At 39.0% G+C, this 27,314-nt stretch overlaps 1 protein-coding gene across 11 annotated transcripts in view; it reads right to left on the bottom strand.

The window, feature by feature from the left end:
• The window catches only part of Ptpn20 (protein tyrosine phosphatase non-receptor type 20), an 89,971-nt gene that overhangs the window by 11,427 nt on the left and 51,230 nt on the right, over positions 1 to 27,314 (bottom strand). For 8 of the 11 annotated variants that reach the window (XM_052733932.1, XM_052733935.1, XM_052733931.1 and 5 more), the window contains 2 exons: positions 10,850 to 10,998; positions 7,918 to 8,008 (listed from right to left, as the gene is read on the bottom strand). The exons of 2 other annotated variants lie outside the window; for them this stretch is intronic. In XM_052733932.1, coding sequence (XP_052589892.1) covers positions 7,918 to 8,008; positions 10,850 to 10,998 — 240 coding nt within the window. Of the gene's footprint in view, positions 1 to 7,917; positions 8,009 to 10,849; positions 10,999 to 27,314 lie in introns of those variants that run through there. One more of the 11 variants, XM_052733936.1, reaches the window with a different exon arrangement.

Here is a 27,314-nt window from a genome sequence, read left to right as displayed (position 1 = left end):
ATGAAATATTTTTCCTTCATAAGAGTTGTTGTGGTCATGGTGTCTCTCCACAGCAATAGAAACCCTAACTGAGACACAGGTATGTGGCAAAAAGATGGCACTGAAAGTCCTGGCTCAAAGAGCATGTGACTTGTCTAATATTGCCAGCAAGTGTGAGGTAAACTGGCCTTTGGCCCATGATAAACTCCACCGTTCAGGAGCTCTTGTTTTACTGCACACAGACATCTGGAGCTCTGTTCCACCACTGCTCCCATGTAGAAAGCAGAAGTGAACTCAGCACATGGCCTTCCCTGCCACACAGTGTTCTCACCAACTGCCTCTCCCTAGTTCTCAGGGAGACATTAGTAGTCATTTAGCAACTCTGCTAGGCTTAATGGTCACCAAACAAAGTCTGGGGCTTCTGACAGAGTCCATCTTGAATTCCAACATAGTATACAGAATTCTCTTATAAAGATGAACAGGAATATCTATTTGCTAAATATAGAAAAACACCAAATATTTCCAAATAGGAGCAAGTACATGCTGTTAACTGACAGCCATCTCTCCATCTCAAATGTTACTTTATATGAACATTTTCAGTTTTGAAAAGGGAGATTAGAAGTGTTAAATAATTTAACAAAATCCAACTTAGAGATATAAACCAGAATTACTCAATTCAAATTCCTGTCCTACTTGTCCCTACTTGTGAAGTCTTCTAGGCTTCACAAATCCCCCAAATAATTACATACTTTATTGACTCTCAAGAGAGACTCAAGTTTGCAGAAAGACATCACTTGAGTTGGGATAAGATTAAGAAGAGAGTTATTAAGACCTTAAGGCCAACATCATGGAAGTAAACAATTACTTTCTGATTGGATTAAAGGTACACTCCACAAGATGAAACCTATCCTGGACACCATTATCAGGCCAAGAACCAGTGGCTAGACAGTAAAGACCCTAGGAGAAAACCTACTACTATCATGCTGCTAAAAGGCCACAGTATTAAATCAACTGACCTATCATTATACCAATATATTAAAGTATCTCTCAATCCTCATCAGAGGAGCTTACATTTATTGTAGATAATGATCAATGCAGAGACCCACAATTGGGCAAAATGCCCAAATGAGAATAACAGACTGCAGGATGTTCAGCCCTAAATGAAACCTATACACCACACTCCTCCCTCCAAAAGCTTGGGCACCATTGCAGAGGAGGGTATATAAGAATGTAAGAGAAGGTAGACGACAATAGGAATGTGCTTTCTGGACACAGCAGGAAGTTGCATTTATGAACTCACAAAGGTTGTGACAGCATATCTAAGACCTGTGAAAGCTCAAACCTGGCCAAATGCCAGCACGGAGAGGAAAGTTGGGTACAAAGTTCCACCTCTAGCTGTGTGCTACTGGCACCTGATAGCTGCTGGGAGAAGTTTCCTCTAAGAGTGTAGTGCCTGAGAAGTAGACCATGCTCCAATAAAAGGTCCACACATTCAAGAATGTTTGGACAGACCATATTGGTCTTCATGGGGAAGGGGAGGACACAAAGATGGATGGGAAGGTAAGGGGAAGGATCTGGGAAGATTTAGGGGGAGATGATCAAAACATGTACAAAATCCTCAAAGAACTAATGAACATATTTTTTAATAACATAACAACAAAAAAGGCAAAAGTCACACATTCAGGAAGCAAAAATTGTGTTGATGGGTTATTAAGGTGATGTTGCTCCTGTGTGCACCCCTTACTCCCTGAATCCTGGCTACAGCAGGTACTGTGTGTACGTACAGTCTACTAGAGAATACTGTCCCAGGAAGATAATGTCATCCATTTATCACTATAATTGTCTTCAAGAGGATATTCAACCACTGTATCAAGTAAGTCTCCTCAGAATGGTGGAGACTATGATAAAAACCTCATAGGAAAAAGCCACTAAGAGCCATTTGCCACAAAGAGAGTTTCTTTGTGTTGTGGCACACCATGATGGTGTGTAAGGCATTCTGTAGGTCTACAGGTGGTAAATTTGGGAAAAGCACTGTGTCTAGCAAAGGCAACTCCATATTCAGAGTAAATTTGTCTTTTGTTAGAAAAAAACCTCACTATTTCTTCCATGATAGAAGTGGCTTGACATAACCTGCCACCTCAGGGAATGGTTTCATGTCCGGGACTCAGTGCCACTCCATGCCCAGATTCTGGAAGCCCAGATACTCAGCAATGGTTGCTCTTGGTGAGTGGCAAGAAGTCTCTGAAGCTGAATCCATATATTCCCTCCAACAGTGCCAAATAGGCTGTTTTTTCATGAGCTACTGAAAAACAGCAGGGTAATTAGGGGAAATTAGCCTGTCCACAGAACAATCCATCTACAAGGTTTCTGCCCTTTGTTGAAGTCACTCTTCATGAGCACTCACATGGAACATCAGGATCTGTGTGGGCTTTGCTCATTTATAAAGTTCTAGCCACATACCTCTTCCCTAGACCTCCTTTGTTACTAACTTTTCAATTATATTTCTTCCAAGGCCTTGATCATCCATCTAGCGAAGGCACTGGCTATCACCTCAGCTGACCCTCCAACCATTTCTCCAGGGAAATGAACAACCAAGTACACCAAGCCAACGTACTCCCAGCAGGTATACACCCCTTCACCATTACACTTCAGAAATGTCTCAAAAAAGAGCAACTGTCAGGTGACACAGCCGATCCATGGCAACAACACAGACCATGTAGAACCCTCTGTTTCCCTGTCAACTGACCACAGGGAACTCCTCATAAGAACAGAGGTACACACTAGGGAGAGAAGGTAGTGTACCAGCAATAAGGATCATGGACATGCGGACAATTTTTTTCACAGAGCTTATTTGTGCCTTCAGGGTTATGGTGGTTTGAATGAGAACGGCCCCCATAGGCTCATATAGTTGAATGTTTGTCCTGCAGTTGGTGGGACTGTTTGCAAAGGATGAAGAGGTCTGGCCTTACTGGAGAAGGTGCGCCACCAGGTAGGCTTTGAGGTTTCAAAAGCCCATGCCACTTCCCAGTTCGCTCTCTTTGCCCCGTGCTCGTGGATCAGATGTGAACTCTCAGCTACTGTTCAAATGCCTGCTGGTCTGCCTGGTGCCGTGTCCACAGACTCTAGCCCTCTGGAATCATGAGCTCCCAAATTAAATGCTCTCTTTTATAAGTTGTCTTGGTCATGGTGCTTTGTCACAGCAATAGACAAGTAACTAAGACAAGGATCTACTCAAGAAGAAACTCACATCTACCATTCTTTCTGATAATCAAGTGATGTTGTGTATACCCAGCTTAATGGCTTGGTTATTCACAGAGAAGCAATCTCGATTGAGTTCTCTACTATTCAGTCTCTGCTAAGGTGTAACAGTAGGCTAAAAGCCTGCTTCTCCAAAGGAAAGTGGTTCACAGAGGGATTGTGGGGCACTGCTTCAAAATCCTGAGTCTTTGGAGTACTGCAGCAGGTTCTAAACAGCATGACTGCCACTGACCATTACATCTGCTGAATCCAAATAGCAGAGCCTTGCACAGTGGTCTACATTTGTGGTAGAGCCTTACACAGTGGTCTGCATTTGTGGCAGAGCCTTACACAGTGGTCTACATTTGTGGCAGAGTCTTACACAGTGGTCTACATTTGTGGCAGAGCCTTGCACAGTGGTTTACATTTGTGGCAGAGCCTTACACAGTGATCTACATTTGTGGCAGAGCCTTGTACAGTGGTTTACATTTGTGGCAGAGTCTTTTCTTTAGAATTCTCATTTAAAAGAAGAATATGTTGCCACCCAGGGGCTAGAGAGGCTCGCAAGACATGTGTCTCCCCTTTGCCTGGAGAAGCATGATATAGTAATTTATCTTTCTTTGTAGATGGGAGTATTTCAAAATGTCCTACAAACTTGGACCCCTAGAAATTTCAACCACAAAAGTTCCTTTTAGTTGTATTTTCCATTCTCTGGTATGAAAATGTGTTGTGAACAAGTCTAGAGTACTTGCTACTGTTTCCTCCATAGTGGCTTGTGTGATACCTTACAGAAGGAAAAGACAGTTGAAAGTCCTTTGAACTCAACTATGACAGAACTGAAAAGCTGGTCTGTCTCTGAGTTCAGACAGTGAAGTGAATTCCTAGCTTGGCCAACTGAAAGCAAACTACTTCTAGTGATGTCCATACACCTCCTCAATGTGACTTCTCAAATCTTTTGCTTATTTATTCTAGGAATATTGTTCTTTGAGTTATAGAAATTCTTACTGTATTATAAATGCATATCCTTTGTGAAGCAGATGTTTTATACTTAATTTTCTTCTAGCCTGCCTCTTGCAATTTTGTTTTTAGAATGGTATAATTGGAAGAGCAATTTTTTTTAAGTTTCATGAAATCTAATTTTTCCTTTGATAGTTTCAGAGTTTTGTGTCCTGCTGAGAAAATTCTTACTAAATTTGATGATGCTAAATTTTTTCTTTGTTTTTTTCCAAGAAATTGTATGCTTTTATGTTTTTAATTTAAAATACTATTTTATATGTATTTGTGCTTGTCTCTGTGTGTTTATGCCACATGTGGTATGTGTGTGGACACACTTGTGTATGTGCACACATGTGCAGAGGACAAAAGAAGATGTCAGACTCCCTGAAACTGGAGTTACAGGCAGCTGTGAGCCATCTGACATGGGTGCTGGGAACTGAACTTGGGTCCTCTGGAAGAACAGCAAGAATTCTTAACCACTGAGCCATCTCTCCAGTCCCAAATATGTTTTTTATTATATTTGGTTTTGTTACCTATTTTGAATTCATTTTTATATAAAGTATGAAGTAAATATTAGAGGAATTTTTTTATTATATAAATATGAAGTTGACCAGACTGTTTGTTGAAAGAGTATCTTTTCCTCATTGTTCGGTATCTTTAAATTCACATATTATCATCTCCCCTGTCCTCCTCACAGTGTTATAAAGAATACACAGAAATTTAAGACACTATCATTATTAGTCTTGGTTACATCTTGACCCAGAGACAAGTAACAGAAAAGGTATTCAGCCTGGAGTTGAAGACTTTGTATACAATGTGTTCTCACTTCCCTTATCAGTCAATAAAATGTTTTGCAAGTTGTAAAGTGTTAAATAAATGCAATATATTGTGTTTCCACCAGAAAAGCCTTGCTTGCTTTGCATGATGGTACAAGGCCATAAATATGACTATGTAAAGTGAAACTGCAAAATATCTTAATAATCAATAGGAAAATATGATTGTTTCATGGCCCTTAACAGTTTTGTTAAAGTTTTAAAAACTTTCCTGTTGCTTATAAATATATAGAAAAAAATTGAAGCAAGACTCCTATTTACTTTGAACAAGAATCTAAAACACTGGAAACACTGAGAACTAAAGCACTTGTAGTTTGGACAGGGTTTGCGCCTTCCTTTCATTGTGTAACCTAGGGTGAGGTTCTTGTTGTCCTGGTTGTCATATTCCCTCCTGTATTTGGATATGTTCCTCTCATTGACCTCTCTATTTCCACTGTTGTGAAACCATCCTGAAGTTCCTGTGATGTCAAGCTTCTAGTCAGCACACTTCTAGGTGCTTTTCATCCTGGCCATCCCAACCACTTCCTGCTTTTTGGTAAGTCACCCTTCAGCAAGTCCTTCTGGGTACAGCAGTAGAGAATCTTGCTTGGTGACAAGATCACATGCTCCAGTCAGCTATTTACTCTACAGGGTTATTTGTGTTCAATCCTAATTGTAGCCCCAGAATTATAACTTTTCTCTCCTTTGCTGCCAATGACAACTGTCTTTGTTGGTCAGCTCTCTCTTGATTATCCCGTTTGTAGAATACCATGTGAGTTTCTCACTGGGAGATAAAGGGGCAACACAACCGCATGCTTTGCTGTTTGTTCACACAACACAAACAGATTTTGAAAGAAGTCAGGTTAGTCCTGGCATGCTGCCCATCTTTTCCTGACACAGTAATCTGCACACTGAGGAGTTAATAGTCATACTTGCTACGTGTGCAACTATTCACGGTTCACACACATTGACAACGGACCTCTGTGTGATCCCTGTTTCAATAGTCCTAACAGTATGTTGTATTGGTAACGGTATGTGTGTACATCAGGCCCTGCACGCTGAAGGCTAACTGAAGAGAGGGCAATAAATGACTTGTGCCTTTCCTGGTGTGTCATCTGAAACTCCTCCGTATGTGTGATAGAGAAACCAGAGAAGCTTCATGAAGCTTCACCGAGGCTGACACTTCATGGTTCTCACCCACATAGGCTGACATGTAGATTAGACTAGACTGTGTTATGAAGTGAGCAAATCTTAAAATAGAACTTAGTTGAATTACAGTTTAAGTAAAGCAAAAACTTTAGGATGATTTCCTTTTTTTTAATCATTCAAGTGAACTTTTTTGTGTCTATATACCTCCTTGTCAACCTTTGTGCCCAAGACAGAACTCAAGCAGAATCAAGTACATGTACACTTTACTCCTAAAATGCACTTCTTACTTCTTATAATCCTGAGAAAATCATTTTTAAAAACTTTACTTTCAGTCTCCTTGAAGAGTAACTGCACATGTAGGGATAAAAGTCAACATATGAGACCTTTGACCTTTCAGAGTAGCACCAAACCATTTGTACCACTAAAATGTTGCATGGTAGGTTACTGACCTGATTTTCAGAAATACTCACTAGTGAATTTCCTGTTGTCTCACAGAAGATAACAGAATACATCATTTTAACCATCACAGTTATTTTAGCCTGAATGAGCTAACTAGACATAGAGATGTCTATTTTATCTTGGCAAACACTGTCGCACTTTGACCTGAGCTACCTCAAATCTGTCTAGAGAAACAACAAAATCATGAAAGCAGAGTACTCACTAACAAGATACTAGGACACCTGGAAAATCACCCAATCGTTTGAGGAAACAAGAAAAGCTAAATTGACAGAGATGACCACAGCAGGAAAAGAAGGTAGCTCTTGCATGGACTGAAGTATTAATCATATGGAGGGAAGAAAAAGAATGCCTTCCAGAAACCCACAGAAGCTATAGACAGACAGACAGACAGACAAACACCGAGGAGAACTCCAGCATGACAGCAACACAGGGTCATGGCAGAGGAAAGCAGGGTGTTCTGACTGTGTCCTAAGGAAATCTCTTCAGCAGCTCTTGCGAATGGGCAGGGACAGAAGGAAGACAGAAACCAGCTGAGAGGTGAAAGGCACTCAGTCTGGGCTGGCAGCAATGTCACCAGAGAAGTGTGAGGAGGTTCTGGAGTCACTAGAGAGGGAGAAGAAGTAATTGGCAAGCACATTTTGCATATAACAAGGGACTCAGTTTTCTGGCTTGAACAGTGGATGATTATATTAAGAAAGCAGTTAATAATGGAAGATGGTCAAGTTAGTAGAAAAATGGTAAATTTGACTTAGAAAATTTTGATTTTGAAAAAATGATCATAGGATAAAATTTCCATTAAGACTGCATTGTCATATTTTTGTTTCTGTTCTTTGGATGGTTGAGATTGACAAATGCTGTGAGGAAATAAGAGAAGAACAGGAAACAGCCCCCCCCCCCACCATGCATGAAGCAGAAGGTAGAGTCCTGGATATAATAAAGAAGCTGATGGGCAGCAGACTGATGAGTCTGCATTAATATCTAGGGCAGAGGACATAAAGAGCCCTGCTGTGTTTTAATGTTTAGACAAACTGCCAGGGAAGGTAGCCATGCTTCGGCTACCAGGTGACAGACAGCAGCCTAAATGGTAATCAGGCTACAGGGTTGTGTAACTAACTCAACAACAGTACTCAGGAGAGATGCCTCAGGTCCCAGCATGTGCCCAGATGATCCAGTGCTAGCTACTAGAGTTCGTCAGGAGAAAGTTCAAAGTCTGTCATGCAGAAAGTCAGTTTTTACCTTTTCCCAACCGTTAACAGGGAAGTAACTTAAAAAGCTCTCAGCTTACATGGAAGAATATCTCGGTATCTGTTTTTGTCTCTGTTGAGTAGTTCATTCCCAGACTTGAAGTCATCAGGCACAGTCATTTGTTCTAACTCCTTCAAAGATTAAAAAAAAAAAGCCACATATTTACTATTTAAAAAGAAGGAAAATCTCCATTTGTTTAGCATTTATTATCCTTCATCTCTATATGGGATGGCCTGCTACTCGATGTTATATAACAAACCAGAGAAACTAGAATCTCATCCCGTAAGGACTGCATAGAATATCCTAAGTTAAGACAATGAATCAGTGAGTTGGTTGATAAAAGTAAAATCCTCAAGATACTTTTCTCCCTGAACACTATTGTTTACCCTTTCATAAAAAATGAAATAGAGTATTTAGTTATTCGGATCTAACCATAACACTATCATTTTCTAAACAAAATAACCATAACAGAAATATTTTAGAAAGCTGTAAGAATCCTTAAAATTTACTCCTTAAAGAAATTATGCTGGGCCAGGTTGTAGTGGCACACACCTTTAATCCCAGCACTCAGAAGGCAAAGCCAGGTGGATCTCTGTGAGTTCGAGGCCAGCCTGGTCTACAGAGTGAGTTCAGGACAGGCACCAAAACTACACAGAGAAACTCTGTCTCAAAAAAACAAACAAACAAAAAAATTAAAAAAAAAAGAAAAAGAAATTATGCTGGGATACTGACTAAAGAATTCTCTTCCTCTCAAAAGAAACTCTTAAACAATTATGAATTCACCAAAATTTATCAAGCATTTAGTTCTAGATATTGGAATACAAAGACAAAGTAGAAATTTTTCCAATCTTTAAGCAGTGAATAAAAAATATTTAATTAAATATGTGACTTACGGAATAATGACAGTATTTAATTGTGCCTGAAGATACATAAGAAAACACCCAGGAAGGAAGCAGCATTTAACCTGGGTCCTCATAAGCCACCAGAAGTGCCTATATGAAATGTACTGTGTGCGGAAGGGCTCAGGAAGGATGGATAAGCAAGGTAGCAAGAGCACAGAGCATATGCTCTAGCTCAGAGGTAGAACAAAGCTAGGAAAGACCCTGTTTCATCATTCCAGGACTCCCACAGAAAGAGAAATCTATGGATGTAGAGTCTTGTACATAAAATGAGGGACAGTGTTTTCATAGGAACTGTGCAATTCTTTCAGACTTAAATGATCTTCAGAACACTTCCACTCAAAACAATGTAAATGCTACATACACAGTTGTTACACTACCTTGCTTAAGGTATAAAGACAGGATAGGCATCTGTACAGTTCAACACAGATGCAATATGTTGCCAAATATTTTTGATCTACAGTCCTTTGAGGCCAGTAATGTGGAGTCCACAGACACAGAGGGCCAATGGTACAAAAGAAACTGGAAAGTATCAGGTCCTTTTTATTCTAATATATATGGATAAAGCCTGAGACTGTACATTTTAAATTTTCTTTGCTAATTTTTGTGTATCCACCAGTGCTTAAATAATTGCCAACAACTGCTGCCATCACAAGAAGGGGCTTACCTAGGTGTCAAGCCCTATAGTACTACTATGGTCAGACTGACAGTTTTTACTCCTTCTGAAAGCCAATTCTAAAACTAACCCAGAAAGAAATCTTTAAGAAGAACCAGAAAAAAAATATCACATAACAGTAATGAAGGTTAGTCTTAATACATGGTAAAAGCCTAGAAATCTGGAACCAGTACATGAATAATAAAGTCAATTTTAAAGAATCTAAGATAAAATGGTATCATTCATTACCAAAAATAATAATAATAATAAAGATCTTTCAGCAGCGTCTTAAGACAAATGGACAGATATAAAATAGTGGCCCCTTCTAAACACCTAAGTTGAGTTAAATTCTAGCCAGACACTGAATGGAAGATTCAAAAGATACTAAAAACCATTTTAATAGTACCAAGAAAATATAAAATAATTATTATGTTCTTAGACTGAAATGGGTATTACTAAAAAATGTAAAAACCCAGAAGTCCTTTGGTCACCAAATTTTACTACTAAAAATTAGTTATTCCTTCATGATAAACAGATACATACATATATGTTCACATCCATGTGTATAAATATACTATACATATGCATGTGTTCCTATCTATGTGTATAAATACACTATACATACACATGTGTTCATATCTATGTGTATAAATACACTACACATACACATGTGTTCATATCTATGTGTTTAAATATATTATATATAAAACACACCAAAGGAATAATTTATTCATTATATTAAGAGTAATTAATATGAAAATAATAAGCAAAAAATTTGGGTAAAGAACTGCATGTAAATATGCAATGCTTAAAAACATGGAAAGATAATTCTGTATCTTATATTAAAGAAATGACAGATCATCAACTAAAAGTCATGATGGATAAATTTGAAAATTTGACAGCCCAAAATACTGCTTTTCTAGAAATTTGTTCTTTAAAAGGACACATGTATAATACACATATGAAGGATGATTGATGTTTAAAAGACAGGCAGTGGAACAAGCTAAATGTCCTGGACCTATTAAAGAAATGAAGATACTTGCCATGTAATTAACTCAAAGGTTCAGCTGCACAGACTGGTAATATGAATGAAAATCTATGTCATAGAAAAGCTTCTTTAAAGAGGTAGACTGGTGAATAAAGAACATCCCAACACTTCAAGTTTACAAAGGCAAGCCTAACAGTTAAAGGGGGCCCTAGAGGGAAATGGGGGAGGAAAAAAGGAGCATTTCTATATATTTTATAGCTTTTTGTGCTAGTTGATTCTTTTTACCATGTACATCTATTATTTTAAAAATATGGTATCTACAAATACAAGCAAAGTACTCAGTATAATAAGGAAGAAAAAAGCAAAGAAAACTTTTGGTTGTGGTATAGAAAAGAAAATTATAAACTTTTCTTTAGAACAACATATTTACCAAAAACTCACGGATGATATCATATTCTTCTTTTTTCTGGAGCATTTTTAAAAAACCCCTCATGACAGTTTGTGTAGAATAATTGAATACTAATGGTTGAATGTGAGCCAGCTGAGCCAGCTCCTTCTCTGAGACGGTCAAGCCAATGTCTGAGAAACAGAAACAAACACACTTGTAAATTCCATGAGATACTTAAGGGATAGCTTCTTAAGATTTTTTTCCCTCTTTAAATACAAAGCTTTAGACTTCAACAGAAGTTGACTTTTCCAGAAGATCTGTCACTTTTGAATAGACTACCATTGTTTTAGGGAAAAGTGTGTTATGTACCTTGAAGTTACAGAAAATCCATTCAGTGCCATGACAGACAGAGTAGACTGATACATATTCTGTCATGTAATATGAATGCGGTGTGTAGATTGTCAACTACACCAAGGCAAGAATGCTAAGACCAACTAAGACAAAGACAAAGCTTTTTGCACTCCATGGATTTAGTATTTAGAGTATTTAGAAGTCCCTAGAGTCTAAACGAGAGGATGCAGAGAGTCCAACACATGTCTCACTCTACTAACACAAAACACATCAAAAGACAAAGACGGTCTAAGTATTATAACTCACAAGACTGAATAGCAGAGATACAGCACACATAACAACAACAGAAGAGTGTGTTCTTTATCACATAACACATATGAAATCCATCATTTTAGAATGACCTTTAGGTCACACTACCAGTATAAATTCCAAGTATCTGAAATTTTACAAATATCTGTAGGTCAAAAATGCAGTAAGTCTAGAAGTTTATAGTAAAATATACTTTTTAAGTTTCACAATTTTTTTTTTTTTTTTTTTTTTTGGTTTTTCGAGACAGGGTTTCTCTGTGTAGCTTTGCGCCTTTTCCTGGAACTCACTTGGTAGCCCAGGCTGGCCTCGAACTCACAGAGATCCGCCTGGCTCTGCCTCCCGAGTGCTGGGATTAAAGGCGTGCGCCACCACCGCCCGGCAAGTTTCACAATTTTAAGGTAAAATATTGTTCTCAAAATCTCTTTCCAACAAAATAGTGTGAAGAAAAAAATTAAGTTACTATAATACATAAAAATCAGTTAAATAAAAGGAGATGACCATTCCCAAGAACCTCAACAGCCTTGGGCAGGTCATCATTTCTTGGAACCACAGTATCTCCAGAAGCTCTTTAGAGGGGCAGGAGGAAGAGATTATCAGTTGGATGGACAGCCAGAGAAATCCTACTATTCTTTATAAATGTCTGTAAAAACAGTGTGAGAGGCAGTAGAAGCAATCCATGAGAGGAGATGTAATTTTCACAACAGCAGAGGCTATTTTGATCACCTCTGAACCACAACAAAAATAAACAAATAAAAATATTAAAACCTTAGAGATTCCAATTGTGTGACATATCATATCAAATCCAAAAGCCTTATTATGATCATCTTGACAGCTGAAGAAAAGCATTTAGTAAAACTCAACATCCTTTCATGGTAAAATTAAATACTTAAACACCAATTAATTAAAAATTTAAGAAATGTACCTTAACACAATAAAAGTTATACACTATAACCCTCAGCAAACATCTTGAATGAAGAAAAGCTAAAAGAGTTTACTGAGGTCATGAATGAGATAATGTCCATTTTCATACTACTATTCAACATAGGATTGGAAATCTTATCCAGTGAAAAGACTAAAAGGCTTTGTAAAACAAGTAAGGTGGAAGCCAGAGGTTACCCATTAGTAGATGGCATGTTTTTACATGTAGAAAACCATGAATTTTTCTCCTAAAACAAAATTTGTTAGAACTGATACATTTACAAAATTTACAGGATTCAAAATCAACAGACAAAAATAATATAATTTTACACAACAACAGACCTGTTGATCAAGAAATTAATAAACAAGCCTATTCATGGCTGCTAGAGTAAAATATCTAGTGATATATATAACCAAGGAAGCTGAATGATCTCCACAATAAAACTACAAAATATTGATGAAGAAAATGAGCAGGACATTGAAAAGTGAAAAGACCTCCTATACCCTTAGACTGGACAAGCCAATATTGCTAAAATGTCCATACCAAACAAAGCAATTTACAGATGAACAGATAAAACATAATTCCTAGCAAAATGCCAATGGCATATAGAAATAGAAAAAATCTAAAATTCACATGGAAGCAAAAAAGATGCCTACTGGCTAATCAATCTTGAATAAAACAAAGCTGTAAAAAATTTGAATAGCTGACCTTAAGATATTACAAGGCTATATAGTAAACAAAGCATGATACTGCCACAAAAATGGACAGATGGTATGGGAGGCCAGCTCCCCTCTTTTCAAGGGTTCTTATGAAGAGGAGAGAGGGATAAGAAAATATTAGATAGAAAGATAGTGAAGAAGAGAAAGACAGAAACACAGGATAGCTTCGGGAGGACCTGGGTCAATACCCAATGGCCTTTTCCATTTACTCAAAAGAGCTTTTTATAATACCAAGGCGTGGAGCAAAAGACCTCCCCTTTGCTAGATCAAAGCACACCACACAGCCAAGTGTAGACCCTTCCAAACACCTGGTAACCACGCTTGTAGTCAAATCATCCCCTTATGCAGCACTGCTGAGTTAAGCAAGCTCAGATTCTAGGACCCTGAGTAAGTTCTCAATAGGAAACCTCTGTGGGTCTCCGCAACACAGCAATGAAACAGATCACAGAAATTAATCAGTAATATCTAAGGACAAATCATTCTCAACAAAGGTGCCAAAGTACACACTGGAAAATAATTTCTCTAATGCATAATGCTGAGAAAACTAAATCCATATACAGAAGAATGAAGCTAGACGCATCTTCCACTGTCTGCAAAAATCAACTCCAAATGGACCAATGCTTAAAACTATGACTGTAAATTAGAAACTACTTATTGCAAGAAAAGCATAGGAGAACTGTTTCAAGAAATTCATATAGACAACAACTTTTTGGATAAGATTCCAAAAAGATGATATGCAGAACTGCTAAATTAGGTCTGTTATTTCTCATCCTGCACAAAAGAAAGATGAAACTAGATTAAAAACCTTAATTTAAAACCTGAAAAGTTGAAGCCACTAGAAGAAAACATGGGATATAGATACTGTTAAGAACTTTGAGAACAGAACCCCAATAGTACAGAAAACAGACTCAAGAATTCACAAACAGGTTTGAATAAAATTAAATGGCTTATGCATATAAAAAGGGGGTCCAGAGTAAAGAGACAACCTACAGCACAGGAGAAAAATATTTGCCAGCTACACTTCAGACAAGGTATTAATATCTAAAATATGTAAAGAACTGCAAACATGAATTCCCTAAAACAAAACTGCCCGGTCAGTGAACTGACCAGATACTTTTGAAAAGAAGATAGAAATGTCCTAAGTATTTTTAAAGTGTTCAACATCCTTAGCCATCAAGGAAACACAAATCCACTTTGAGAATCCATCTTTCCCCAGTAAGAATGGCTATTATAAAAAAAAAAAAAAATGCTGGCGAGGATGTGGGGAAAGAGGAGCCCTTATTCATCATTGATGGGAGTGTAAACTGGTGCAGCTATTCAGCAATCTGCAGTTTCTCAAAAACTAAAAATATTACTAACATATGACCTAGCTAGACCACTTCTAGGTGTATACCCAAAGGACTCTACACAAGAGATATTTATCCATGTTTATGGATGTTCTCTTCTCAATATTAAGGAAGCAGAACCAACAGAGATGTTCATCAACAGATGAACATATAATGCAAATGTGATACAAATACACAATGGAAAATTGTTCAGGTATAAATTAAATTATTCAATTTATAGGAAAAATGTATGGAACTGGAAAACGTTATATTACACAAGGTAACCCAGGCTTAGAAAGACAAATACCACATCCTCTCATTTATGGATCTCAACTTAATTTCCTTTTCTGAGGGTCTTGCTATGTAGCCCTGGCTGGCCTGGAACTTTCTATGTAGACCAGGCTGGCCTCATACTCATAGAAATATGAGCCTGCCTGCCTCTGCCTCTCAAGTGCCGGGATTAAAGGTATGCACCACCACACCCAGCTTTAACTTATATATAGTGCATGTGAGTGAGCGACCATACATGCCAAGGACCAGAACGGGAAAAGGGAGTTAAGGAGGAGCAGTAGGGAAAGTCAGAGGACATATGTGATACGATACTAAAAGAAGGACTACTTAGGGTGAAAGGGTGTGTTTAGATATGGAAGGAGGGAGGAGATGCTGAAGAGGGTAAAGGGAAGATGACCAAAGACTAGTAGGCATAAAAATGCCATAAGGAAACCTGCTACTTTATATGTAAAGATGGATAACAGATAGGTAGACAGACAGATGGATAGATAGAAGATAGATAGATGACATATAGATAATAGATTAGATAGAGATAGATAGATGATTGATGATAGGTAGGTAGGTAGATAAAGATGTATGATAGACAGATAGATAAAGATGGATGATAGATGATAGACAGATGATAGATAGACAGACAGACAGACAAAGCAATTGAAGAAAATAAGAGCAAAGGGAGGAGGAACAAACAAAAAGCCTTGTGCCAGGAATGGGTTACCTCTTTTGGACTTGTTGGCCAGTGAGGTTACACAGATCCTCAAACATTACCTTCTATTACAGTCTATTGCCATTGTTCTTGGTTACCTTTCAGAACACGACAGTTAAGACCCTATTGCTGAAGATGCCACACAGTTTGGACATAGGACATGGAGAAATCAATCTGGTCCTCACCTGGAAGCTTCATCCATACTGACTAGCATTCATAGTGTTGAAAGGTGTTGTGTGGGCTACCAGAAGAGAAAAGAGACTTTGGAATCTTAGCTCCAACAGGGCAGATATATTGCATTCCCTCTTCTCAGGGCTTGTGGAAAAGGGGACAGAAAGATAGTAAGAGCACAAAGTGGTGGAGGACTCCAAGGAAACTGTGTTTTCCAGACACAGAGGGCAACTGCACATATGAGCTCATAGTGGTGTGACAGCACACACAGATCTGTGCAAGCTCACGCCAGATAAAGACCATCATGGAGCGGGGCGGGTAGGCATGAAGTCCCACCCCTAGCCGAGTATCTATTTGCAACTGTAGCTGCTGGGAGAGGGAGTCGGTTTTCTCTAATAGTGTGGCCCCTGGTAGATCTAAAACCACACATCCAAGAGTATATGGGTAGCGCCAGGTGGTGGTGGTGCACACCTTTAATACCAGCACTCGGGAGGCAGAGGCAGGCAGATCTCTGTGAGTTTGAGGCCAGTCTGGGCTACAGAGTGAGTTCCAGGACAGACTCCAAAGCTATACAGAGAAGCCCTGTCTCAAAACACCAAAAAAAATGAGTATATGGATAGCATAAATTGGACTTAGTTTAAAAAAAAAATGCAGAGGACACAATGTTAAGTGTATAAGGAAGAAAGGTAGATCTCAGAGGAGCTGCCAGAGGGAGGTGAATATGATCAGAATACATCATATGAAATTCTCAAAGAAAATTTTCAAGAATACGACAAAAGGTGTCTCATTTCAAAATGGAGGAATGGGAGCATAGCAAGGAAAAACTGGGCCAAGGTAAAACGCAAGCCTGGCAGGCAAACGTCGTCAGATCCATGTCCAGAAATGGGGCTCCTGGGGTACTGTCAGCTGCAATAACCTTGGGTAGCCTTGCCCTTCCAGTGTTCCTCCCTCCTGTCTCTCTGTCTCTCTGTCTCTCTGTCTCTCTGTCTCTCTCTCTCTGTCTCTCTCTCTCTCTCTCTCTCTCTCTCTCTCTCTCTCTCTCTCTCTCTCTGCTTATCCCCCATTGCACGACTCACGCTTTGCTTTAGTGGATGTCCTGACATCTTCAAACACCTGAGGACTCCAGTACAACTGGGCTCCACCTTCACAGCTTCTTTGGACAATAGCTTGTCAGAGCCTCCTACAGAGAATTCAACTCTTAAACACATTTCTTGGGCTACCAGGCTTTTTCTCTTGGGCCACCAACCAACTCCTAAATCCTGACATGGAGACTTATTACTAGTTATGCATACTTGGCCTAGTTTAGACTTGTTTCTGGCTAGCTTTTTTAACTTAAATTAACCTGTTTCTCTTTATCTACCTTTTGCTCCACGGCTTTTTACCTTTCTTTCTGTGTCTTCTGGCTGGCAGACATCTGGCTGGCCCCAGGCATCTCCCTTTCTTTCTCCCTCATTCTCTCCTCTCTTCTTATTCCACTCAAGCCTAGATTTCTCCTATTTATTCACTCTGCCTACCAGCCCTACCTATCCCTGTCCTGCCTAGCTACTGGACATTCAACTTTTTATTAGACCAATCAGGTGTCTTAGGCAGGCAAGGTGAAACAGGAACACATCTTTACATAATTAAACAAATGCAGCATTAAACACATGTAACACATCTTTACATCATTAACAAAGGCAGCAGAAACAAATGTAACACACTTTCACATAGTTAAAGTAATATTCCTCAGCATAAACAAGTATAACACATCTTTGCCCAGTTAGTAATATCCCATAAGAACTTGACCTCTTCAGCTTTCTGTTATATTGATGCAAACATTCATAGCTCTGGAAATCTTGCATTTTGCAACCTTGTAAAGGTGGCACCATGTGATGACACTGCCAAGTTCTGCTGCCAGCTCAAGATGTAGTCTGTCCCTTCCTATCACAGTCGAATGGCTTCTGCTCACCTTGGTGGCTGAACCTGGGAAAACACTTTCCTAGGTGGCTGTTTTTATCCAAGGACACTTCCAGCCTTTCAATCAGTCTTATTTCTTTCAAATTAATTTTCGTTTTCACAATTATGAGCCCTTAATGGGTGGAGTCATATTCTCAGGGCATGCATTTTTTTCCATGGATGATTATGAGGTTTCTTTTTATGACAGCAATCTGGTTTTTCTTTAAGACTGTAATTACTTATTATGTGTACAATGTTCTGCCTGCATGCCAGAAGAGGACACCACATCTCATCATCAATATTTGTGAGCCACCATGTGGTTGCTGGTAGTTGAACTCAGGACCTCTGGAAGAGCAGCCATTGCTCTTAACCTCTGAGCCATCTCTCCAGTCACCAACAGCAATCTTTTTTTAAAAAGACTATAGCTGCTCTTTCTATAACCCCTTATCTGAAACTTTAAACTCATTCACAGTCCTTTTCTTTACCAAATTGCACATTTTTTATATCTTTCCGCTCTCTATCTCAATGGAGAACTGCCTAAAAGCAGTGAGTAGTAACCACATCACAGCTGAATGCAATGCAGTCTTCAAATTCCCTCAGCCAAACGACTTGGTCCACTACTTTCAAATTTATTCTCACTCCAATTTTTAGTACATGGGCACAATGCAGATTAAATTCTGTTAGAATGTAATAATAGCTTCTAGGTAAGTCCCCAAACAGTCCTTGTTCTCCTCCATAGCCTCATATACCAGACTCCACTGTCTAAATTCTGTCCACATTTTGGTCTTCTAAGCTCCCATCAGAAAGGCCTGTTAAACTCTGCTTACAGCAGTACAGTTTCTCTAAGTCTATAGCTTCACTCCACACCAGTTCAATAACCAATAAATAGAACAACCATGCAAAAGACAAGGAAGAAAACAGAGGACATAAATTAAAATAGCTTAACATACACAGAATGCTTTAAGTAATAACAAAATACATAATCTTCAAGTAAACATGGGATGTTTTCCAGAAAAGACCATAAACTAAGCCACAAATTAAATATCAGGAGATCTTAAATGATTTAGATAACGAAGACTATTTGCTTTAAGCAAAAGAAAATGAAATTAGAACTCAATACCAAGGAAAACTAGAAAACCAAAAAATTAGTGGGGTAAAGAACAAACCACTGGGTAAATTAGAAACACTTAGAGATGAAAGTAAACAACATATCACAACTTACCACACAGTAAAGTAAGTTCTAAGGAGGAAGTTCATAGCTACAAATGCATATTAACAAATCAGAAAGATTTCAGAACAACTATCTAGCTTTATAACTTAAGAGACCCATAAAAAAGCAAGAACTAAATAAAAAGGCAGATATAATAGGGATTCGAACAGAAACATTTAAAATATAAAGTGTCAGAGATAAAATCAATAAAACCAAACTATGCTTGTAAAATATAACACCAAGATTGGGTAACTTTTATTTAGATGGTATTATAACATGGCTCTTATGTGTAGCCCAAGAGCCATGTAGTAAAAAGTCTGGTCTCCCAGCATTGCTCTACTGTGAAGTGAGGAAATGTCCATAGGTGGGGTCTAATGGTATACCTTCAGATCACTGGGGAAACATTCTCTTTCCCTTGTCTCTCATGTCCACTGAGTACCAACTTTGCTCTACCATATACACACAAATTCCACAATGTGCTGCCTAAACTAATAGTGAACCAGTCATGGACAAGAACCTCAAAGCTGTGAGTTGATATAAATCTTTTCTTTTTATGAACAAATTACCTTGTGTTAAAGTAATGGAAATCTGACAGACACAGATGGACACAGAAACATATTCAAGTGACCGACAAAGAGAAAAGGTGAGAATATTAACACCAATTACTAGGAAATTAAAAGTATTGTGTTCAAACATACACACAAAGAAGATAGGTAACCTAAAGGAAATGGATAAATGGAGTCCAGCTCCCTGTTCTTGTGGGGAGGAGAAAGGAATGAGGAAGTATTAGATAGAAATATAGACTAAGACAGAGAGAAAAGACACAGACACAAAGGAAAGCTTCGGGAGGGCCCAGGGTCAATACAATGCCCAGGCGCCTAAGATTTATTCTAATAAGCTTTTTATATACTACCAAGGGGAGAGGCAAAAGACCTCCCTCTTTCAAGATCAAAGAACAACAGACAGCCAAGTGTAGACCCTTCCAAACACCTGGTACCCACGCCAGTGGCCAAATCATCCCATTATGCAGCCCTGCTGGGCAAAGCAAACTCAGACTCTCTGACCTTGAGTAAGGGAGCCTCTGTGGGCCACCACAGATAAATGCCTAAGAAATACAATGCCTACCAAGGAAAAAATCACAAAGATGAAGACTATCTGAAAAGACTCATAGCTAATAATAGGACTGAATTAGTATTCAAACTTTTCGAAGTAAAGCCCTAGACCTGGTGACTTCACAAATAAATTTTAACATACAGTTAAATGCTGCGGGCCTCAGGAATATATCATAAGAACTCAGCTGGTTATGGCAAAGTCACTACCTGGAGGGATCAGGGAATTCCTCCAGAATAAGCCAAATTCCAAGGAGCTTATGGTGTTATTTGGCTTGTTATATATAAGCTGTCTTCTGTTATGAAAATCATGTGTGCCTTCATAGCTTTCCCAGTTGACTCTTTCCTAAGAAGGGCTAACAGTGTGGACTGATCATTCTCTGGACATACACATTCCAGGTATTTGGAGAACAGCCTCAGGAAAGGCTTTCTCTGGAATCAGATATCTCCCTTGGCCACTTTCAAGGACTAGCAGTAATAACAGTCCACATGCAAGTCTCCTGATTTAAGATAAATTCCACAAGGAGACACCACCTAGGTCAGATGGACATTAAGTAATAGCTTTACACAATTTAGCTCGGACCCTCCTTTCTTACAGCCTTACTAACTTTATAGACCTCTAACTCTTTACCTAACCACTTCTAGGAATATTTAGATTACCTTCTACGCTGACAGCTATGCTCAGCCAGAACCCCAGTTCAAGCCTCCTTGTAATTATCATCATTGGCAGCATCCAGCCAGGTCCATCCACAGACAGAGGAAAGTACCTTATCAAAGATACCTCTGTACTCTCTAAGAACAGACTTAACCATCCAGGTTACCTGTTTGAGAAGGCCTGGTGGATGTGCCAATTAAGCTTAACTTCCTCCTTTCCCAAACCTTACCTCTAGTTCTAGATCTCCTTTAACTATCACCAGAGGCATCTAGCTGTATACAGGTTGCCTAGTGACTGAGCACACATTCCCCCACCCTGCAGAAAAATGGCAGATAGCTTGGACAGATATGAGCCACAGGAAAAATGAAGACAGTTTTATTTTCTCCCATTGACCTAGCAACTTATAGATTCTTAACACTTTCTACTAATCACGTTTAAGACTATAGTTGAGCACATAAGAGCCCTCTTCTTGGATATTACCTGAATTTAGCCTTTAGTTAATTCATTTCCCCATTGGTCACTTCCCTTTGGGGTTGCAAATGATAATTAATGGTTATTGCCTCCCTATGTGATTCTTATCACCCCTCCGTTTGACCCTGGAGGCCTGGCTTTGCACTGCCAGGGGATTACTCCTTGTAAGTGTATATCTACCAGGACTTCCAGGGCACTGGAGGACAGAGAAGAGAAAAGAGAATGGATGAATTAGATGGGTAAGAACTTGAGAGGAACAAACTGAGACGGGAGAGGAGATGATATGGGAAAGAACAAGATGGATGAGAACCTAGAAGTGGCAGAACTAAGATGAAGGAGTTAAGGTAGAACCTAGAGGGGACCGCAGATAAGTGTAGAGAGAAATCAGGCAAGAAAGGAGCTAAATATGAGAGCAGAATATAAGCTTGTAACTGACACAGAATAATAAAATATATGGACTAAGGAGTTTCCTGTACATAGATTCATTTCTTTATATCAAAGATTAATTATCAGCTGGTTGTAGATTCTTCCCGGACCCTGGGAGGGGACTATCGAGGGGCTAGATTCCCCATAGTCCCCAATAGTTAAAGAAGAAATAACAAATTTCCTCAAAATATTCCAAAACCTCAAGCAGGGTAGAATACCCTGATGATCCAAAGCCAGATAAAGACACTATAAGAAAAACATTGACAAATATCACTATGAACATTTATGTGAAGATCCTCAACAAAATGTAGCCAATTAGTTACTCAACAGCACATTAAAAAGATGATAATTAAGTTGGATTTATTACTGGAATTTAAGTATCATTTGCCATTAGAAATGCTTCAAGTAATACAACACATTAACAGGATGAAGGAGAGAAAATGCATGATCACTGAAAGTTATACAGAACAAACATTTAACAAAATGAAACACCTTTCATCATCAAATAATTCAATAATCTAGGAGTATCTTTAAAATATAATTATATTAAAGTCATATATGAAACACCCACAGAAAAACCACAAGAAATAGTGAAAAACTACAAGCTTTTCCTCTGAAATTATAAATTTAGCAAAGGTAATATCTTTGCCACTTCTGTTCACCATAATACTTGATGCCCTGTCAAAAATAATAGAAATTCTAGGAAGAAAAATAGAAATAACTAAACTGGAAAACAAAAAGTGAAATTATCATTGTTAATGAACAATATAACCATGTATCAAAAATTTCAAAGACTACACAAACACACATGCACAGCCCCCAAAACCTGTTAGAACTAATAGATACAGTGAAGTAGCAACATAGAAATTAGACACATAAAATCAGTTGCAGTTCTATACATTAATAACAATCTAAGAAGAAAATTCTATTAAGATATGTGATATGATGGAAAAACTCAACTTTGGAAGGATACTGAGTGATTTACAGATTTGATGTAATTTTTTTACTTGCTTATTTGTTTTGAGGTAGTTTCACGTAGCTCAGGCTGGCCCTTAACTCAATATGTAACTAAAGATGACCTTGAACTACTGATCCTCCTGTCTTTACCTCCTCTGGATTGGAATTACAGATGTATACCATCTTGGCTTAATGGAACGTAAGAAAGAAATTCTCATTCTATACATATGTCATACTTCTTTCACAGAAGTAGAAAAACTTACCTAAAAATTACATGTTAATGCCTTAACTTTCAGAACTTCAGAATGTTACTATATTTGGAAACAGGATCTCTAAATAGGCAAATAAATTAAAATAAGAATATCAGGGTGTTCCACAATCCAACATGGCTATACCCTTGTAAGAAGAGATGAGGATGAAGACAATAAAGAGAAGGCATTTGAAGACAGTCCTCTACAAGCAACAGAGAAGCCTCGAGATAAACAGGTCATGCTGACACCTTGATTGTGAGACTTTAGTTCCCTGACCTGTAAAGACATAAATGTCTATTGACCAAGCCAGCTACTATAGGATTTTTTGCCATTGAAACTATAGAAAAATAATAACACCCATATATATTTTAAACCTCGCAAGAACTCTAGGCCCGAATGACTTCACTGGCAAATTCTACCAAGTCTTTAAGGAAGCAATTGATGGCAATTTTATATAGACTGCTCAAGAAAACAGAAGTGAAGAGAAAGCTTCTCATCTCATCGAGGATAACAGTACCCTAACTAAATCCAGACAAAGACATCATCAAACATGAAGAGATAAATATTTGTTCTGTAAAGTTCAGAGACTATCAAAGACATCCATACTTTTGGTTTGGAATGGATTTATTCCACATACAGCTGGCTAAGGTAAAAGAGTAAATAGTGCACATGTGTGTGCACGAGAAAGACAGAGATGGAGAAACATAATCAAGTCAGGCACATCCCACAGAAATTGACTGGGAAAGCCCAATATACAGACAGCTGTAGTTCCCCATTAGGAATGCTGGGCAACTCGGTCCAATGTAACCTAGTCACTCTGCAAGTCTATAACAAGGCAATCTATTAAATTACTGGGCTATCTACCCACACATATTCAACAGGAGTTAACAGGATGTATGTCACAATGATAAAACCCCAATACAAGATGCCATCTCGCTCCTAACTGATGTTCATGGCATCTGCCTTTGTTGAAACCTGGGGAAGAACTGTATAACACATGCTATTTCTTTCTCTTGAGGAAATCTATCATCTATTTCTGAACTGGAAAAGAAGGGAGGAAATAGAAACTATTATATTTAAAAAAAAAAAAAAGGAATGCTGGGCAAAGCAGTGTCCCCTTGTAAAAGAATAAATAACAACAGGTAGAGAAAACATCAAACCAGGGCTCACAATCAACAGAAACTATGGAAAGTGAGATAGCTCAAGTCCCCCACTGAGCTCTCTCCAGGGCTGATCGTCCCATTGCTGAATTTCTCATGGTTTCTCTTCCCTACTGCAGTCACTTTCACATCATGAGATAAAACATCTACAGGAAATGGTTCATATTCTAGCTGCTCTCAAGGTTACATTGTTTTTGCTTGGGCTGTTTTGCTGTTCTCCTCCCCACTGTCATGGGTGTGCGGTGCAGCTCATCCAGACAAGAGTTCTCAGGGGACACACTCTAAGACAAACATGCTTGAGTCTGAAGAGTGGATTGGGGCAACCTCACTTCTAGAGTGTGGGCCCTGGCCCCCCACTGTGAGTGGCCACTGCCTTGCTTGCTGACCTTGACCAGATGTCCTCCCTATTCAGATTCCCTGCCGATTTCCTTCTCACCTAACTGATAAACCTGAGGTTCTTTGTTCCTGTATCCTGCATTTGGTGTAAACAGCTTAGATGCAAAAATGTAGCGAACTTCTGCCCTCTGGGGATCTGCCATTGTGCTGTAAGCCTGTATTTAAGGTTTCCTCCCTTTTTCAATAAATGGCATTTGGCATTCAGCCATGGCGAATGACTCGCTGTCTCTTGTCCCTTATTTTTTAATCTGCAGCCCCTCGCTTGGACATGGTGAATGGTGACGGTAATGCGGGCGTTTACCGTTACACTAGAGCCAGCTTCTCGTCAGCTCAAATGGCACAGGACAGTTCATCAGTACAGTATACATCACACTGTCTAGCATGATAGTAAAGGGTAGAGCCTCACAAAAATGCTGTCAAATCAAGGAACAGAGAATAACAGTAACAGAGCATGACCAAGTTGGTCTCATCTTAGGAATGCAATCAAGTTAAGCATTTTAAAAATCATCCTAAGTGGCCAACCTTGCTAACAGACAAAAGAAAAATATTACAGAAAGTATTTTAAATCTTCCAGACATCCCCAATGGCTGGTTTTTTAGACTAACTTACAAATAGGTTTCCTTTGGGGGTTTCAAATCTGTTTTTGTTTGTTCTTCCAACTCTCCCTTCACCTTCCTGCTCTCCCTTCCAGGCTTCACCCTTTCACTACCATCCCCTTAAAACTTCCTTTTCCCCTGACACACAGGTCTCTTTCTAGTTTCCTGGCCTTCACCCATATTTATTCCTACCTGGATATGCATGATTTTATAGCTTGAGGTTACAAACAAGAAAACAAATGGTGTTTGTCTTTCTAAACCTAGACTGCCTCACCTAAAAACAAATTCCACTCATTTTCTTGAAAATTTTGTAATTTTCTTCCTATATACCACATTTTCATGATCCATCTGTTGATGACCATCTAGGCAGATCCATTTTCTTACTACTGTGAAAAGAGCAAAAGTGATCTGGATGTATAAGCACCTTTGTAGTGGAATGTAGAGTCTTTTGGGTATATGAACTGGAGGGAAAAATGGATCATATGTTAGTACTTTTTAAAAAAGCCTCCACACTAATTTCTACAGTGGATGCTCTACCTTAAACTCCCACTAATAGTGTATAAGGGTTCTCTATCCTCAATTCGCTAGCATTCATTATCATTTGTTTACTTGACAGTGGCCATTCTCCCAGGGATGAGATAGAAATGCAAAGTTGCTTTACTTTGCATTTCTCTAATTGTTACAGATGTTTAATAGTTTTAAACAGTTTTTGAGAACTTGAGACATAAGTTTTGGGTCTATATTACCACCACTCCTTCCCCCTCCAGCTCCTCCCATGCCCTGCTTCTTTCCCAAATTCATGACCTCTTCTTTATTATTTTTACACATATATAACCCATTGAGTCCACTCAATGTTGCTCTTATGTACATGTGTCTAGGACTGACCACTTGTGATTGAGCAACCTGCATGGAAGCTTGTCTCTGGAGGAAATTTGGTCTCTGTCTCTCTGCAGCCACTGACCATCTGAGCCTCTCATCTAGAAACGGGACCTCGTGGAATTCCCTCATCTATGTCGGTCTATCACCTGGTGGTGTCAACATGTCTCGTTCAAGCAACTGCATTGCTAAGAGCTCGTGGTGATTTCCCTGCGTGTCCAGGGAGCTATCTAGCAGCAGGCATCCTGGTCCTCTGCTCTCATACTCTCTCTGCCTCCACTTCTGTAATGCTCCCTGAGTCTTCAGGGCAGGGGTGCGTTGCAGATACACCAGCTGGGGCTGGACACCCCTTAAACGGTTTTTAAAATATGTGCAGATCATTTGCCCATATATGAACTGGCAGCTTTGTTTCTCTGGTGTTTAATATTTTGCAGTGCTTTATATATTTCAGATATTAACACCTTGTCTGAAGTACAGCTGGCAAAGATTTTCTACCATTCTGTAGGCTGTGTATTCTGTTATCAGAAGCTTTTTTAACTTCATGTAATCTTATTTGTCAACTTGGGGGATGTTCTTGTGATGTTAAGATTCTATTCAGAAATCTGTTGCATATATCTATGTTCTGAAGTATTTTCCCTTTGTTTTATTCAACGAAAGAGGGCCTAGGCCATTATAAGCAGTATTACCCCAGGGCAATGGCCCTGGGTTATTTATCTAAGGGAGGGAGCTGAGGAAGCAGCATTCTTCCATGGTTTCAGCTTCAGTTCTTGCCTCAGAGTTCCTTCCTTGGGCTCCTTCCTAGCTTCCCTCAGTGATGGACTATGGCCTAAACCCTTTCCTCCTGTATTGCTTTTGGTTGTGATGTTTATCACAACAACGATAAAGCAAACTAGGAAATCCACTGAACTATCTCAAGAACTCTAGTGTGTGTGTGTGTGTGTGTGTGTGTGTGTGTGTGTGTGTGTGTACTTACAGATATAAACTTTCTTCTTAAGAATGCCTTAGGGGCTGGAGAGATGGCTCAAGATGGTTAAGAGCACTGACTGCTCTTCCAGAGGTCCTGAGTTTAATTCCCAGCAACCACCCGATGGCTCAAAACTATCTATAGTGGGATCTGATGCTCTTCTGGCATAAAGTTGTACATGCACATAGAGCACTCATACATAAAATAAATAAAACTTTTTTTAAAAGCCTTAGCTAGCCTTAAAGCTCTCCCAATAACCCCAGGCTGTACCCCCTCTCCAGGCTCCATATTCCAGCCCACAACTTTGGCAGACTTTTGCTTTACCAGAGGCTAGGCCAATTCTAAGGTCCCAAGGTAAGAAACTGCCCACAGCCAGCTAACACTCCCTCAAGATCTCAAGGCCCAGCTATGCCACTCCTGGGCACATACCCATAGGGGATGCTCTACCATACCACAAGGACACTTGCTCAACTATGTTCACAGTAGCATTATTTGTAATAATCAGAAACTGAAAACAACTTAGATGCTCATCAACCAAAGAATGGATAAAGAAAGTGTGGTATATTTACACAATGGAGTATTACTCAGCTGTTGAAAACAATGGAATCATGAAATTTCCTAGCAAATGGATGGAATTAGAAAAGATCATCCTAAGCGAGGTAATTCAGACCCAGAAAGACAAACATGGTATACACTCACTTATAGGTGGATAT

This window comes from Peromyscus californicus, unplaced genomic scaffold, assembly GCF_007827085.1.
Source record: "Peromyscus californicus insignis strain IS unplaced genomic scaffold, ASM782708v3 Scaffold_12__1_contigs__length_115047231, whole genome shotgun sequence".
Taxonomy (NCBI): Eukaryota; Metazoa; Chordata; class Mammalia; order Rodentia; family Cricetidae; genus Peromyscus; species Peromyscus californicus.
Note: the sequence above shows the minus strand (reverse complement) of the source record. Positions and strands in the feature narration are given on the sequence as shown.